This window comes from Podarcis liolepis (assembly GCF_965112155.1).
Source record: "Podarcis liolepis genome assembly, chromosome: 1".
In the NCBI taxonomy this organism is placed as follows: Eukaryota; Metazoa; Chordata; class Lepidosauria; order Squamata; family Lacertidae; genus Podarcis; species Podarcis liolepis.
This window is the reverse complement of record NC_139554.1, coordinates 4592416-4608582: the sequence shown is the minus strand read 5'-3', so window position 1 is coordinate 4608582 and position 16167 is coordinate 4592416. Positions and strand designations below refer to the sequence as shown.

General features: G+C 51.3%; 1 protein-coding gene and 1 long non-coding RNA gene across 4 annotated transcripts in view; one reads left to right on the top strand and one right to left on the bottom strand.

The window, feature by feature from the left end:
* Positions 1–7528: 7528 nt before the first annotated feature.
* Positions 7529–11737, bottom strand: LOC310712996. The gene is made up of 2 exons (XR_014529066.1): positions 11556–11737; positions 7529–7808 (listed from the first exon to the last, which is right to left on the bottom strand). It is a non-coding gene; the product is annotated as an uncharacterized lncRNA (long non-coding RNA).
* Positions 11738–12380: 643 nt separating this feature from the next.
* PTGER2 (prostaglandin E receptor 2) overlaps positions 12381–16167 on the top strand; it is a 28185-nt gene continuing 24398 nt past the window's right edge. For all 3 annotated transcript variants that reach the window (XR_014528950.1, XR_014528951.1, XM_083515779.1), the window contains exon 1: positions 12381–13306. Coding sequence is in view for 1 of the 3 variants with exons in the window: in XM_083515779.1 (XP_083371905.1) it covers positions 12389–13306 (918 nt within the window). In the remaining 2 variants the exon portion in view is untranslated. The remainder of the gene's footprint in view (positions 13307–16167) is intronic.

Here is a 16167-nt window from a genome sequence, read left to right as displayed (position 1 = left end):
CTATATCGAAGACCTCAAAATTCCTATCACACGTCCATCTCACAGAATATCAGGTGTGGGGCAGATAAAGACATGAAGAGAGCTGTGCCTTTGCCTGCGTGTGTCAGGGCTGCGCATATCAGGATTGTGGCCTCAGCCACACAATAGGTGTGTGATACTCTGCAGCCCAATCTGCGTGGCACACAGTGGCGTAGCGTGGGTTGTCAGCACCCGGGGCAAGGCAAGTAATTTGCGCCCCCTAACCCGTGGATTTGCGCCCCCTAACCCTAACCCCCAGATGTTGCGCCCGGTGCGGCCGGCCCCCCCCTGCACCCCCCACGCTACGCCACTGGTGGCACATTCTGTTTGGCTGTGGCTGCAACTGAACAGGGATTCTTATGAGGAAGAGACCTTGTAGATTCTCTATTGTAGAATCTTCCCAGGAAGGCTGTTTTTCCCAGGCCAGAGCTCAACAATGAATAGCCCTTCCGCCCTTTGAATAGAACAGGATTCTAGCCCTTTGCATTTTGCTGCATCGTGCTGATGAGTCAAGGGTGATTTTCTTGCCTTTGTTTTTGGAAACTGTAGGGGAAACCTGACATCTACTGCACACTTAAATGTATCCTGTTGAAATCTGTTAAGGGGCAGAATGTTGCCAGGATTATGCTTTACACCAGTGGTTCCCAACTGGTGGTCCATGGACACGGGGGACGGGGACGGTCCTCATATTTTACTGTTACGGAAAAATGTAGGTGCGAGGCTTTGGGCAGAGCCCACGAGTCCCTGCGGAATAAAGGAAGGAGTCCAGCCACCAACTGGAGCAAATCCTCCACCAGGGCCAGGGCCTTTTCAGTGATGGCTCCAACCTGGTGGAATGCTCTGTCCCATGAGACTAGGGTCCTTTGGGATTTAATCTCCTTTCCGTTGGGCTTGTAAAACAGAGCTATTCCGCCTGGCCTTTAATTTGAATTCAGCCTGATCTTTTATTTCCCTTCCCTTTCCTCCCCCTCACCTTTTATGAAGATCACCTGCTCTGAGACCCCACAGCTAATTCTCCCCTGACCCCCTCGCTGGCCCAGGTAGGACCAATTCAGCCAGCTAGCCCTGGGGATTATCTGATTGATTTTTGATTTTTATTGTTATTCATGTTTTTATACTGTATTTTATGCTGCTTTTATAATTAAGTGTTTTAAATTTGTTGTTAGCTGCCCTGAGCCCGGTTTTTGAACCGGGAAGGGTGGGGTATAAATAAAATTTATTATTATTATTATTATAGGTTCAAAGAGGAATTTTGAACCCCGAGGATGGGGTGACAAGGACTTTTAAAAGTTTCTATCTTATCCCAGCATACAGTTTATTAAGCATCATCACTACATCGGAAAAGGGGAGAATTATACATGATTAATATAAAAGGAATGTGTTGGGGTAACAGGTGGATACAGGATATGTATTGGGAAGTACATTCTAAGCACCTACTACAAAGGGACAATAGAACTTTGGTTTGCATAGTCTGCCACCTGGGCAAGTCCGGAGGAGTGCCTTTGCCCAGTGATTTGACACCTATGAGTACCTTCCTGTGAGTACAGTGGTGCCTCGCAAGACGAAAAGAATCCGTTCTGTGATTCTCTTCGACTAGCAGGTTTTTTGTCTTGCGAAGCAAGCCCATTGAAGGATTAGCGGATTGGCGCTATTAGCGGCTTTTAGCGGTTTATCTGCTGATCGGATCAGTTGATAAGCAGCTTAGCAGCTTAGAAAAAGGGGGGAAAGGGGGGGGAACAGCAGGAACTCGCAAGGCATTGTCGTCTTGCAAAGCAAGCCCATAGGAAATTCATTTTGCGAAGCACCTCCAAAACGGAAAACCCTTTCGTCTAGCGAGTTTTCCGTCTTGCGAGGCATTCGTCTTGCGGGGCACCACTGTACCTGACTTCCCGCTTGAGGGATTATGGTGGGGACCGAGTGGTTTCCAAGTCCTTGGCCAATGAAGCAAATTGGCGGTGGAATGAAGGAAACTGGCAAAGGGGTTGATTTTATATGATTTTTAAAGCTAGGTAACTTCCCTGAGCTGTCAAGTCGAAAGGGTACATTTATGCATAATATTTGTAACATTTAACAACTTTAAAGATGTGCGCCCCCCCCCCCCCCGTAATTTCCGTAACACTACCAAGGAGTTCCGTGGCACCATTCACATTTTTTTTTTAAAAAAAAACCACTTCCTTAGAGATACCAGAATTTTCCAAAGTAGGGGGTCCATGTCTTGGCTTTTGCAAAACAGGGAGTTTGCAATATACTTAGCAAATTGGTAACCACGGCCCTAGCTATTTTGCTGGATATTACAGAAATATTAATGATTTCACCCCATAGGTGGCAGCATTTGACAGATGAGGGAAAAGACACACCTTGAGCCAAGCATTTTTGTAGTTGCTAACACTTTTCAAGTGTTCAAAAAGCATCTCCTAACCAGTGTCAGATTTATGTATGAGCTAAACAAGCTCTAGCTTAGGGCCCCACTCTCTTTGGGCCCCAAAAAATTTAAAGGGAAATAAACTGGATATACATTTCCAAAATATAAGATATGTGATATAAGATAATATAAGATATATAAGATATATGATATAAGATAATGACTCCCAGGCTGCACACCTGGTCCTTCAGGGGCACAGTTGCCCCATTCAGGACCAGGGAATCCTCCACACCTGCCCGCCTCCTGTCCCCCAAAAACAGTACTTCTGTCTTGTCAGGATTCAATCTCAATCTGTTAGCCGCCATCCATTAAGAGACCACCTCTGTAAAAACATCATGCGGCTTTCCTTCTCCAGCTGTGAAGTGGTTCCTGGTTGGTGTCGTGGTTAGAGTGCTCGACTGGGACCTGGGAGACCTGGGTTCAAATCCCCCCTCACCAAACTTGGGCCAGCCAGTCCCCGTTGCTCCGAGCCTGGCCCACCTTGCGGGGTTGGTGTGAGCATAAAATGAGAGGGAGGGGAAGAAGAAAGTATGCTTCGTTGAGCTCCTTGGAGAACAAGCGGGGTAGGAATTTAAATAATAAGGGAATGACCCGAAAGAAAGAGACGGGCTTCTGAAAAGGAAGGCAAGTGGGGGCAAATAAAGGTGGCATCATCTCAACCTCAGAGGGAACTGGGGTACCAACACCCGAGGGTATTATGTAGGTGTCTTGGAGTGGTTTTGGGGGCTGCAGTTTTGGAGGAGGTGCACAGAGGCAGCTGGGAAACCTGTTAGGTGGGTGATACCCTGTATTTTGGGACACAGACCACCCACCCTCTGATTTCACTATCTACTGGGGTATAGGAAGAATTAAAGGAGGGGCAGATGTTTGCTGAGTGGCTGGTGTGTGTATCTTTTAGGGTGATGTATACAGTGGCGTAGCGTGGGTTGTCAGCACCCGGGGCAAGGCAAATAATTTGCGCCCCCTAACCCCTAACCTGCCGCCGCTGCCAGCTTCTTCTTGCTGCTGCCTGGTCTGGTCTGGTGTGGTTCTCTCCCATGCTCAGCGCTGCGCTGGGCGGCCGTTGCACTGTCCCTCCCCCAGATAGTCCCTCTCTCTCTCTCCACACCGCACGCCTGGCACCCCCCCCCCTCCACAGTGGGCGGCGACCCGGCGGCTCGGATCGGATTCGCACAGCCAGCACTGCAGTGAGAGAGAGTGAGTGAGCCAGGTAGGGGCAGAGAGCTGCGAGTGCGGCTGGCCCCCCCTGCACCCCCCACGCTACGCCACTGGATGTATATATTTAGAAGGGACACGGGTGGCGCCGTCGGTTAAACCACAGAGCCTAGGGCTTGCTGATCAGAAGGACGGCGGTTCGAATCCCCTCGACGGGGTGAGCTCCCGTTGTTCAGTCCCTGCTCCTGCCAACCTAGCAGTTCGAAAGCACGTCAAAGTGCAAGTAGATAAATAGGTAGCACTCTGGCGGGAAGGTAAGCAGCATTTCCGTGCGCTGCTCTGGTTCGCCAGAAGTGGCTTAGTCATGCTGGCCACATGACCCAGAAGCTGTCTGCGGACAAATGCCAGCTCCCTCAGCCAGTAAAGCGAGATGAGCGCCGCAACCCCAGAGTCGTCTGCGACTGGATTTAACGGTCAGGGGTCCCTTTACCTTTACCTTGATGGGACTTGCAGTCCCAAACATCTGGAGGGCCGGACTTTGCCTATGCCTGGTCTAAACCTCTTTTAAGACTACCCAATTTAGTGGTCTTCTTTGCCTCCTGTGGGAGGGAGTTCCATGGTTTAACTATGTGCTGAGTGAAGAAGGACCTCCTTTTATCTGTGTTGGCCATGGGGCATCACAGAGTTCCGGATTTGTTAAGTGTTGTGGGCTGCGTATGAACTTTTGAAAAGTATGCAACAACATTGCCCTGAGCTCCACTCAAAATGCGCCAGGAAGATGGATATCAGTTGGCAACAGCGCAGTCCATCCAGCTCCAATGTTCTGCCCGAGAGACTTTTTCATAACAAAAGCTGAGCTCTGAGGATTCCTTAAGGGAGCTTGTTGTCTTCTGGATTACTGTGGCCGCAGCCCTGCTCCTTTAAATCATGGGGATTAACAAACTGTTATGAAACCCCAGCCTGCTCCTATGAATTGTGAGCTGCTCAGAAGCTTAAACAGGACAGGCTGACTTGCTGGAGGTCTTTTGCACAGAAAAGGGATGGGAATTGAGCAGCAGGAACATAAGAGCATCAGAACAGCCTTTTGGACCAGGCCACTAGCTTGATCTATAATAATAATAATAATAATAATAATAATAATAATAATAATAATAATTTTTTATTTATACCCCGCCCATCTGGCTGGGTTTCCCCAGCCACTCTGGGCGGCTTCCAACACAATATTAAAATACAGTAATGCATCAGTCATTAAAAGCTTCCCTAAACAGAGCTGCCTTCAGATGTCATTTAAAAGTCTGGTAGTTGTTTTTCTCTTTGACATCTGGTGGGAGGGTGTTCCACAGGGCAGGCGCCACTACCGAGAAGGCCCTCTGCCTGGTTCCCTGTAACTTGGCTTCTTGCGAGCCAACATAGGTCTTTCAAGACCGGTGTTATGCGGTCTCGGCAGCCGCTCCCAGTCACCAGTCTAGCTGCCGCATTCTGGATTAGTTGTAGTTTCCTGGTCACCTTCAAAGGTAGCCGCACGTAGAGCGCATTGCAGTAGTCCAAGCGGGAGATAACCAGAGCATGCACCACTCTGGCGAGACAGTCTGTGGGCAGGGAGGGTCTCAGCCTATGTACCAGATGGAGCTGGTAAATAGCTGCCCTGGACACAGAATTGACCTGTGCCTCCATGGACAGCTGTGAGTCCAAAATGACTCTCAGGCTGCACACCTGGTTCTTCAGGGGGTACAGTTGTCCCATTCAGGACCAGGGAATCCTCCACACCTGCCCGCCTCCTGTCCCCCAAAACCCGTACTTCTGTCTTGTCAGGATTCAACCTCAATCCATCCTCCAACCGCCTCCAGCATCCTGTCGTCACAGTGGCCAACCAGATGCCACTATTGGGAAACCAGCAAGCAGGATCCGACCACAGGAGTGCTCCCCATTCCTGCAGTTCCTGTGGCAGGGAGTTCCATAGTTTAAATCTGTGCTACATGAAGAAGAACTTTCTTTCATCTGTCCTGAAACTTACATTATTCTGCTCCATTCTCTGGCCACTTTCTTTTTAATTTTTATAAACTTCTATTGTGTTGCCTCTTACTAATCTTTTCTCTAAATGGAAAAATCCCAAATGCTGAAACTTTCCCCCTTAGGAGAGTCGCTCTGTCTCCTTGATCATAGAGCCTGTAGCGTCTATATAAGTTGCTACTCTAATCTTCAAGCTCCAGCCTTCATAACCTGGGGAACGGACTTTCCCATGCACTATTCACTGCTTGAAAATTCCCTCCCCGCATCTGGTTGGGATTTTTTTTTGCCCAGGTGCCCAGTGACTCATCCAGAGACACAGCAGACCCCTCCTCCGGGGGCAATTAATTCTGTGGCACCACATGCACTGAATGACCCTGACACGCCCGATGCAAAGAGTGCCAGAACTGCCCACTTCCAGCGGAGGCTAATTGTTTGAAGGTCAGGAGAGAGTGAATCACACAGATGCAGTTTGTGCTCAGGAGAAACGGGATATTTATTTCTTATTTTGCTGCCTCATGGGCACACTGGCCGTTATCCCAGGGGCATGGAGTGCGAGAATGTGACTGATCTAACCGTTTTAAGCTGGGAGAGTTAAATTAAGATGGGTAAAAGCCCAGAGTTAAGAGCACGGTAGGAAATGATTGTGGTGGGATGTGGACCAGGGATTTCCTGACTCACAAATTTAGCATCTTACAGCAGTGGGGCTGGTGCTGCTACTGAAATAATTCAATGAACCCAACCCAGAGGTGGAGATAGAGGCAGTCACAGTGGAAGAAGGAATGACTGACTTGAGTTAATCATATCCCAAACAGAATCGGGGAGCTGCTTGGAGAGCAGAGAATAGGATGAGGTTAACAAGATAGAAGTACTGTTTTGGGGGGACAGGGGGCAGGCTGGTGTGGAGGACTCCCTGGTCCTGAATGGGGTAACTGTGCCCCTGAAGGACCAGGTGCGCAGCCTGGGAGTCATTTTGGACTCACAGCTGTCCATGGAGGCGCAGGTCAATTCTGTGTCCAGGGCAGCTGTTTACCAGCTCCATCTGGTACGTAGGCTGAGACCCTCCCTGCCCATGGACTGTCTTGCCAGAGTGGTGCATGCTCTGGTTATCTCCCGCTTGGACTACTGCAATGCGCTCTACATGGGGCTACCTTTGAAGGTGACCCGGAAACTACAACTAATCCAGAACGCAGCAGCCAGACTGGTGACTGGGAGCAGTCGCCGAGACCACATAACACCAGTCTTGAAAGATCTACATTGCCTCCCAGTACGTTTCCGAGCACAATTCGAAGTGTTGGTGCTGACCTTGAAAGCCCTAAACGGCCTCCGCCCAGTAGACTTGAAGGAGCGTCTCCACCCCCATCATTCTACCCAGACACTGAGGTCCAGCTCCGAGGGCCTTCTGGCGGTTCCCTCACTGCAAGAAGCCAAGTTACAGGGAACCAGGCAGAGGGCCTTCTCGGTGGTGGCACCCGCCCTGTGGAACGCCCTCCCAGCAGATGTAAAAGAGAAAAACAACTACCAGACTTTTAGACGGCATCTGAAGGCAGCCCTGTTTGGGGAAGCTTTTAATGCTTGATGTATTACAGTATTTTAATATTTTGTTGGAAGCCGCCCAGAGTGGCTGGGGAAGCCCAGCCAGATGGGCAGGGTATAAATAATAAAATTATTATTATTAATAAGCCAAGGCTTGCGTGCTGATGGGTCCTTGCTCAGACTGAGCCCTGGGATGACATTTGCAGCCCTGAGCAAACTTTCTTTTGGAGGGAAGATGGTTATTCTTCAGGTGACAATACGTGGCAACTCTAACAGATGGTGCCCGTCCCAATAAACTTCCGACGAGGCAACGGTTTGCATCATCACTTGTTTTTCTACAGGGTGTGTCTGCCGCAGAAAGGGAAAAAGTGTCTTTAAGACTCTTTGCCATTATTTTTTGTAGCTCAGGACATTGCTGCTGTTCTTTGACCCCTTCCACTTGCCCAGGTAGGAGGGGAACTCCTAGGCTGTGGCTATCTTCAAGCGGGACTGGGGGTCAGCTGATGATGCCAGGTCAACAGACACAGCAAAGAGCCTCACATGGTTTTCAATAGTTTTCCCAAATAGTTGGGGCAAAGTTTAGCAACGATCAACAGCGGAACAGAAATGCCAAAAACCAGCTTGCTCTTCACACAGAAGAGGTCTCCAACAGCCTGATTGGTCTGTGATTCTGGGAATGAAATAATAATAATAATAATAATAATAATAATAATAATAATAATAATAATAATTTATACCCCGCCCATCTGGCTGGGCTTCCCCAGCCACTCTGGGCAGCTTCCAAAAAAATATTAAAATACATCACACATTAAAAGCTTCCCTAAACAGGGCTGCCTTCAGATGTCTTCTAAAAGTCTGGTAGTTGTTGTTCTCTTTGACATCTGGTGGGAGGGCGTTCCACAGGGCTGGTGCCACTACTGAGAAGGCCCTCTGCCTGGTTCCCTGTAACTTGGCTTCTTGCAGGGAGGGAACAGCCAGAAGGCCCTCGGCGCTGGACCTCAGTGTCCGGGCAGAATGATGGAGGTGGAGACGCTCCTTCAGATATACTGGGCCGAGGCCGTTTAGGGCTGTAAAGGTCAGCACCAACACTTTGAATTGTGCTCTGAAATAGGATATACACTTATACCTCAGGTTACAGAAGCTTCAGGTTGCGCATTTTTGGGGTGCGCACCGAACCCAGAAGTACCGGAAAGGGTTACACAGAAACACTAGATCTCACTTTGCGTATGCACACAAGCACCAAATCGCGACCCGCGTGTGTGCAGACACAGTGTTGCGGGTTGCGAACGTGCCTCCCACACAGATCACGTTCGCAACCTGAGCATCCACTGTACAGTGGTACCTCGCAAGACGAATGCCTTGCAAGACAAAAAACTTGCTAGACGAAAGGTTTTTCCGTTTTCGATTTGCCTCGCAAGACGAATTTCCCCTATGGGCTTGCTTCGCAAGACGAAAACGTCTCGCGACTTTGTTTTCTTTGTCTAAAAACAAAGACATGTTTTGTTTATAAAGTTAATTTATTTTCCCTTCAATTTTTGAACTGCTCTTTACAGTATGTGTGACTTTAAAGAGCAGTTAATAAACTGTTGTTGTACCAAATTTGGCTTTGTTTGGACTTTTTTTGACCATAGGAACGCATTAATTGATTTTCAATGCATTCCTATGGGATTTCGTGCTTCGCAAGACGAAAAATTCGCTAGACAACAAAAATTGCGGAACGAATTAATTTCATCTTGCGGGGCACCACTGTACTACAATTTCCAACCTGGAGGAACTGAGCCAGTCAGAGTGATCTCAGTGTAACAGCTTAGCAAGGACAGGAGTCCACCAGTTGAAGCAGGTTTTAAACATTTCTGGGGGGGCAAGGAAAGTTGACTTCGGATCCTTATTAGGTTGATTTATCATTGATTTAACTTGGTGTGAGGTTGTTGGTTGGCATCTGTCTGTCTCAGGAGACAAATAGAGGAGGATGTGCCTTTGGGGGTGAAGTCAAACATTTGGAAGGTTACACCACCTGCTGTGGCTGTTGAGACCGATACTGGAGAGACATGTTTAGTTGCAGCTGGGGCAGAAGAAGGTGTCCAGTTGTGTTGCTGCAGATGCACCAAGACATTTCCTCTCTCTGTGCTTCTCCCAACGGTCATTCCTCCTCTGCTCACGGCTGTGGAGTCACAACCCGACTGTGAGGTTAAAGGTAAAGGTAAAGGCCTCTGGCTGTTAAGTCCAGTCGCGGACGACTCTGGGGTTGCGGCGCTCATCTCACTTTACTGAAGAAGAAGAAGAAGAAGAGTTTGGATTTGATATCCCGCTTTATCACTACCCAAAGGAGTCTCAAAGTGGCTAACATTCTCCTTTCCCTTCCTCCCCAACAACAAACACTCTGTGAGGTGAGCGGGGCTGAGAGACTTCAGAGAAGTGTGACTGGCCCAAGGTCACCCAGCAGCTGCATGTGGAGGAGCGGAGACGCGAACCCGGTTCCCCAGATTACGAGACTACCGCTCTTAACCACTACACCACACTGGCCGAGGGAGCTGGTGTTTGTCCGCAGACAGCCTCCAGGTCATGTGGCCAGAATGACTAAGACGCTTCTGGCGAACCAGAGCAGCGCACAGAAACGCCGTTTACCTTCCCGCTGGAGCGGTACCTATTTATCTACTTTGCACTTTGACGTGCTTTCAAACTGCTAGGTTGGCAGGAGCTGGGACCGAACAACAAATGCTCACCCCGTCGTAGGGATTTGAACAGCCGACCTTCTGATTAGCAAGCCCTAGGCTCTGTGGTTTAGACCACAGCACCACCTGCATTGGATCCCAAAGAAGAGAAACTCCACGGTCTATGCAAAGCTCAGAAACTGATGGAGAACTGTATGATTTAGTAAAATAATACAGTGGTACCTTGGCTTAAGAACAGCTTAGTTTATGAACAACTGCAAACCCAGAAGTAGGTGTTTTGGTTTGTGAACTTTGCCTTGGAATAAGAACATGTTTCACTTCCTGTTGTGTGCGTTCCATTTGTAAATTGAGTCCCCCGCTGCTATGGGAAAGCATGCCTTGGTTTAAGAACACTTGGTTTAAGAATAGACTTCCGGAACGGATTAAGTTCGTAAACCAAGGCACCACTGTAATTGGTCCAGTCATCAGTTGAAATGTGGGCTCCAATGATCCCTTTCGTCTCAGCTGGGCCATGGGCAGAAATATCTCAAAATCTAGGCTCATTCTTTGCTCTAGTAGCCATACGCAAGGTCTCCCACTCAGTTCTGTTATATTCCAGGGTATGTTTGTGTAAGAGGCATTTATAAGATGATGTGGATTTTATGAGCTCTTGAGTGGCTACTTCCGTTATAAGATGCTGTCGAGAGAGTTGGGCCAATGTTTGCTTAGCATTCTGGCAATAATTTATCAAACCACGAGAAGGATAAGTCAGAAATCTTATGTGGTGTTACAAGATGTCATCAGAGTTTCATTCTGCCTGCTATTTGTTGGTGCTTAAAAGAGCTTTTCCTAAAGACAATGAGAACAAAATAGTACCAATTCCTTAGCCCTCATAAAGTTAATCAAGGGCTGAGAAAATGGCTCCCTGTTCTGGATCCCAAAACTTTCCCTTTCAGTTATGCAGATGTGGCTTTGAGGTCCAGCAATATCGGACGCGGGTAGCGCTGTGGGTTAAACCACAGAGCCTAGGACTTGCCGTTCAGAAGGTCGGCGGTTCAAATCCCCGGGACGGGGCAAGCTCCCGTTGCCCAGTCCCTGCTCCTGCCAACCTAGCAGTTCGAAAACACATCAAAGTGCAAGTAGATAAATAGGTACCACTCTGGCGGGAAGGTAAATGGCGTTTCCATGCGCTGCTCTGGTTCACCAGAAGCGGCTTAGTCATGCTGGCCACATGACCCGGAAGCTGTACACCGGCTCCCTCGGCCAGTAAAGCGAGATAAGCGCCGCAACCCCAGAGTCGGCCATGACTGGACCTGATGGTCAGGGGTCCCTTTACCTTAACCTTTAATATCCTTTAAAAGTGCGAGACGATAAATCGTGATTGCTACCTATATGCTCCAAATCATCCATTTCCTTTATGCAATCAAGCAAGGAAGGGCTGTGGTAGCAGAACCCTTTTCATCTACTTTAATTGCACTAAAGTAAATTTTGGATATGTACCTGAATCCCTCCCACACGAAACAGTGACAGTCTGGAGGCAACGTGAAAAGAGAACTGTGGATTTTGCCTGAAAATCCTCCACGAATAGTCGCAGAGAGAGAGCGAAGCAGCAGCGCTCTCCACACATGCTCAGAGACATCCTCGTCATTACATCCCTGAGTGTTCAGAGTCCCTGAAAACTGGTCCGACGCGGAAGCCCGAGGCAGGAAAAGTGGGGGGATGTCTTAGGAAATCCAGAGAAAAGATCTCCACGCCTCTCCACTCACCCAGAGCTGACGGGGCCGCGTCCCCCGCCACGTGTTTTCAGTTTGCATCTACCAACGGACCCGCGTGAAGGAGACCCACGCGCGTGTAGCGCCCAGGGACGCCGCGGAGATCGGGGGCTGCCGCATCGCCCCGTCGAGGGCGAAGCCGGGGCTGCGGTGGCAGGACGGGATCCCGGCCCTGGAGCAAGACGGCTCGGATGACTGCACACTGCACGGCGTTGAAAGCACTGGCAAAGGTGCTACACCCCGTGGGAGAGGAGTATTGGCGAGGTCCCCGTCGATTCCCCCTGCGCCTTGGGGACTCCGTGGTGGGGGGCGGAATTGGAGAAGTCCTCTGGCTTCCCATCGATTCCCTCCCCCACCCCCCGCGTGCGCCTTCGGGACGCCGTCGGATGGCGAGGATCGGTGAGGTCCTCGTCGATTCCTTTGTGTGCCTTGGGGCGCCGTCGTGGGGCTCGGCTGCTGGCGAAGGTCTGGGGAGGCCGGCCGACGCTCCGCCCCCGACGGGGCACCCGGTCTTTCTCCAGCACCCTAACAGGTGCGGCCGCCGCTTCGTCGTCGTCCTCCTCCTCCTCCTCGTCCCAGCTCTGCCAGACGGAGTCCTCCGACGGTCCTCGGGGTCCCCGTAGATTCCTTCGTGCGCCTTGGGGACGCCGTCGTGGGGCTCGGCTGCTGGCGAAGGACTGGGGAGGCCGGCCGATGCTCCGCCCCCGACGGGGCACCCGGTCTCTCTCCAAGGAAGGAGGGAGGTGTCGCCTGGTCCCGCCCCCGCCGGCTTCCCCGCCTCCGCCTGCCTTCCCTCTTGACGGACCGCGCTGAGGGCAGTCCCTCCGATGAACACCACGAGCTGCGAGGCGGCGCTGGAGCTGCGTCCGCCGTCGGGCGAGAGCCCGGCCAGCGCGGCGCTCATGTTCGCGGCCGGTGTGCTGGGCAACGTGACGGCGCTGGGGCTGCTGCTGCGGGCGCGGGCTCGCCGTCGGGCTCGCCGGGAGCGCCTGGCGCCCTTCCACGTGTTGGTGATGGCGCTGGTGCTGACAGACCTGCTGGGCACGTGTTTGCTGAGCCCGGTAGTGCTGGCAGCCTACGGGCGCCGGCGGACGCTGCGCGGCTTGTCCGACGGCGGCGGCGTGTGCCTCTACTTCGCCTTCGCCATGAGCTTCTTCAGCCTGGCCACGATGGGATGCCTGGGCGCCATGGCGCTGGAGCGCAGCCTGGCCATCGGCGCGCCCTACCTGTACGAGCGGCTCCTGAGCGCCCGCCCCGTCGCGCCGCTCCTGCTGGCCGCCCTGCCGGCCCTCTACGCGCTGGCCGCCGCCTTCTGCGCCCTGCCGCTGCTCGGCTTCGGCCGCTACGTCCAGTACTGCCCGGGCACCTGGTGCTTCATCCAGATGCACTTCCCGCGGGCCGGCGGCGCGGCGGAGCTGTCGTCGGGGGGCGCCTTCTCGCTCCTCTACGCGTCGCTGCTGCTGCTCCTCATCCTGGCCGTGCTGCTCTGCAACCTCAGCGTCATCGTCAACCTGCTCCGCATGCAGCGGAGGGGCAAATCCACCCGACGGGCGACCGCAGCAGCAGCAGCCGCCGCTTCCTCCTCCTCCTCTTCCCAGCTCCGCCAGACGGAGTCCTCCGACGGCCAGGCGCCCAGCCCCAGGTGCGCGGCCAGGAAGCAGCTGTCCATGTTCGAGGAGCTGGACCACCTCATCCTCCTGGCCATCATCACCATCACCTTCGCTGTGTGCTCCCTGCCTTTCACGGTGAGTGGGAAGGGAGGATGTGACTGGCACGCCCCGGGGGAGCAGTCCAAAATCCTGGGGCACAAGCAGCCAGTCTGTGAGCTGGCCAAGAGGTGCGGGGTGAGCTGCCATGGGGCTGGGGCTGCATCAGAGTGAAAAGGGCACTTAAAGAGGTTTACAGTTGTAGAATTGTAGCCCTGTAGTGTTGGAAGGGACCCCAAGGGTCATCTAGTCCAACCCTGCAATATAGGAATCTCAACTTCTTCTTTGGTGATCCCTCGTAGCTGAGTAAAATTGTCTTCCATGAACACAGTCTTAGCAGTGAGTCCGTAAGTGACTGTGGAGGCCAATTCTGGATCCACACATCCTTCCACAGTGGGGACATTGGTTTCCAGGCAGGAGATGATCACGGTGTGGATTTGCCAAGCGTGCCTTCCTCTTAGCACGTTTCTCCCTTGCGTCCTGAGTTCGAGTGTCTTCAAAGTCCATGACACCTTTGGTAAAGGCTGTTCTCCAACTGGAGCGCTCGCAGGCCAGTAATTCCCAGTTATCAGTGCTTATACCACATTTTTTTAGATTTGCCTTGAGAGTCTTTAAACCTCTTTTGTTGACCACCAACATTAAGCTTTCCATTTTTAAGTTCAGAATAGAGTTCAGTGGTACTTCGGGTTAAGAACTTAATTCGTTCTGGAGGTCCGTTCTTAACCTGAAGCACCACTTTAGGTAATGGGGCCTCCTGCTGCTGCTGCACTGCTGGAGCATGATTTCTGTTCTCATCCTGAAGCAAAGTTCTTAACCCGAGGTATTATTTCTCGGTTAGTGGAGTCTGTAACCTGAAGCATCTGTAACCCGAGGTACCACTGTAGTTGCTTTGGAAGACGATCATCAGGCATCCGCACAACATGAGCCGTCCAACGAAGCTGATGTTGAAGAATCATTGCTTCAACACTGGTGATCTTTGCTTCTTCCAGTACACTGGCATTAGTTCGCCTATCTTCCCAAGCGATGTGTAAAAATTTTCAGAGACACTATCGAGGGAGTCAGTTCCACTGCCGAACAGCTCATACTGTCAGAAAGTTCTTTCTGATCATAGAATTGTAGAGCTGGAGGGGACCACGAGGGGCATCTAGTCCAACACCCTGCAATGCAGGAATCTTTTCCCCCAACATGGGATTTGAACCCATGACCCTGACATGCAGAGTCTCATGCTCTGCAGACTGATGTTTAGCTGGAATCTCCTTGTCATTTGAATCCGTTAGTTCAGGTCCTACACTCTGGAGTAGCAGAAAACAAGCCTCTTCCATGTGATCACAGCCCTTCAGATATTTGAAGGAGGCTAATAATAATAATAATAATAATAATGATGATGATGATGATGTTATTTGTATCCCGCCCTCTCTGGCCAAAGCCGGGCTCACAGCAGCTAACAACAGCCATCACATCATCTCTAAATCTCCTCTTCTCCAGGCCTTTGATAATTTCGGTTGCCCTTTTTGGAACCATTCCCAAAAGTGTTGTTGTTGTTTAGTTGTTTAGTCGTGTCCGCCTCTCCGTGACCCCCTGGACCAGAGCATGCCAGGTACTCCTGTCTTCCACTGCCTCCCGCAGTTTGGTCAAACTCATGTTGGTAGCTTGGAGAACACTGTCCCACCATCTCGTCCTCTGTCGTCCCCCTCGCCTTGTGCCCTCCATCTTTCCCAACATCAGGGTCTTTTCCAGGGAGTCTTCTCTTCTCATGAGGTGGCCAAAGTCTTGGAGCCTCAGCTTCAGGATCTGTCCTTCCAGTGAGCACTCAGGGCTGATTTCCTTCAGAATGGAGAGGTTGGATCTTCTTGCAGTCCATGGGACTCTCAAGAGTCTCCTCCAGCACCAGAATTCTAAAGCATCAATTCTTTGGCAATCAGCCTTCTTGATGGTCCAGCTCTCACTTCCATACATCACTACTGGGAAATTCCCAAAAGTACAATATCCTTTTTGAGGCGAGGCAACCAGAACAGTACACAGTTAGGATCCATGGGTCTTCTGCTGGCTGTGGGGCCCTGGCAGACGCCCAGCTTGAGCACCCTCTGCTGCTGGCCCCGAAAGCAGCTGGGTTTGAATCTGCAACCTTCTGCAGGCAGAGCAGGTGTTCTCCCAGTGAGCTCTTGGCCTTCCCCAAAGACCCTGCAGCCTTTTGACGCAGCAGGGCTGATAAGGCAGCTTCCGATGCCCCAGAGTCTTGGATGTTTAGCGTTAAGGGCTCAGGATGACTCTTAAATTGTTCTGTTTTTGTTTTCTGTTGTTTTATTGGTTCTGTATAGTTTGTGTTTCGTTTTTAAGGGGTGGGATCAGGGCTGCCTGGGAGTGAGGCCCCAGCCAACACGATGGCTGGGACAAGTTCCACAGGGGGGGAAGCACTGGGACATCCGATCTCGGTGATCATGGGCAGGAGGCGGAGTTACGCTAAGACCAGACCATGTCATTACCGAGGAGGCAGGTTTAGTCGTTGTTTGAAGACTATCCCGGCCTCCGGGTCTGGCCTTGACCAGATGGATACTGGAATCAACAGGGGAAACCCACATAACCTGAAGGTGTTGCTGTGTAATGCCAGGTCAATGGTGAATAAAACCACTGCCATCCACGACCTGATTGTGGATGGAGGATTTGACCTGGCTTGTGTGACAGAGACCTGGTTGAATGAGACAGATGGGCCCGTCCTTGCTGCCGCTTGCCCACCGGGTTTCTCTTACGCACAGCAACCCAGGCCATGTGGGCGGGGAGGGGGGGTTGCAGTGATTTTTAGGAAGTCATTAGTCTGCACCAGGCGTCCTACTGGGAAGACCCAGTTTTCTGAGTGCATGTTCTGGAAGTTGGGCAATAGGGGCAGTACAGGATTCCTTTTG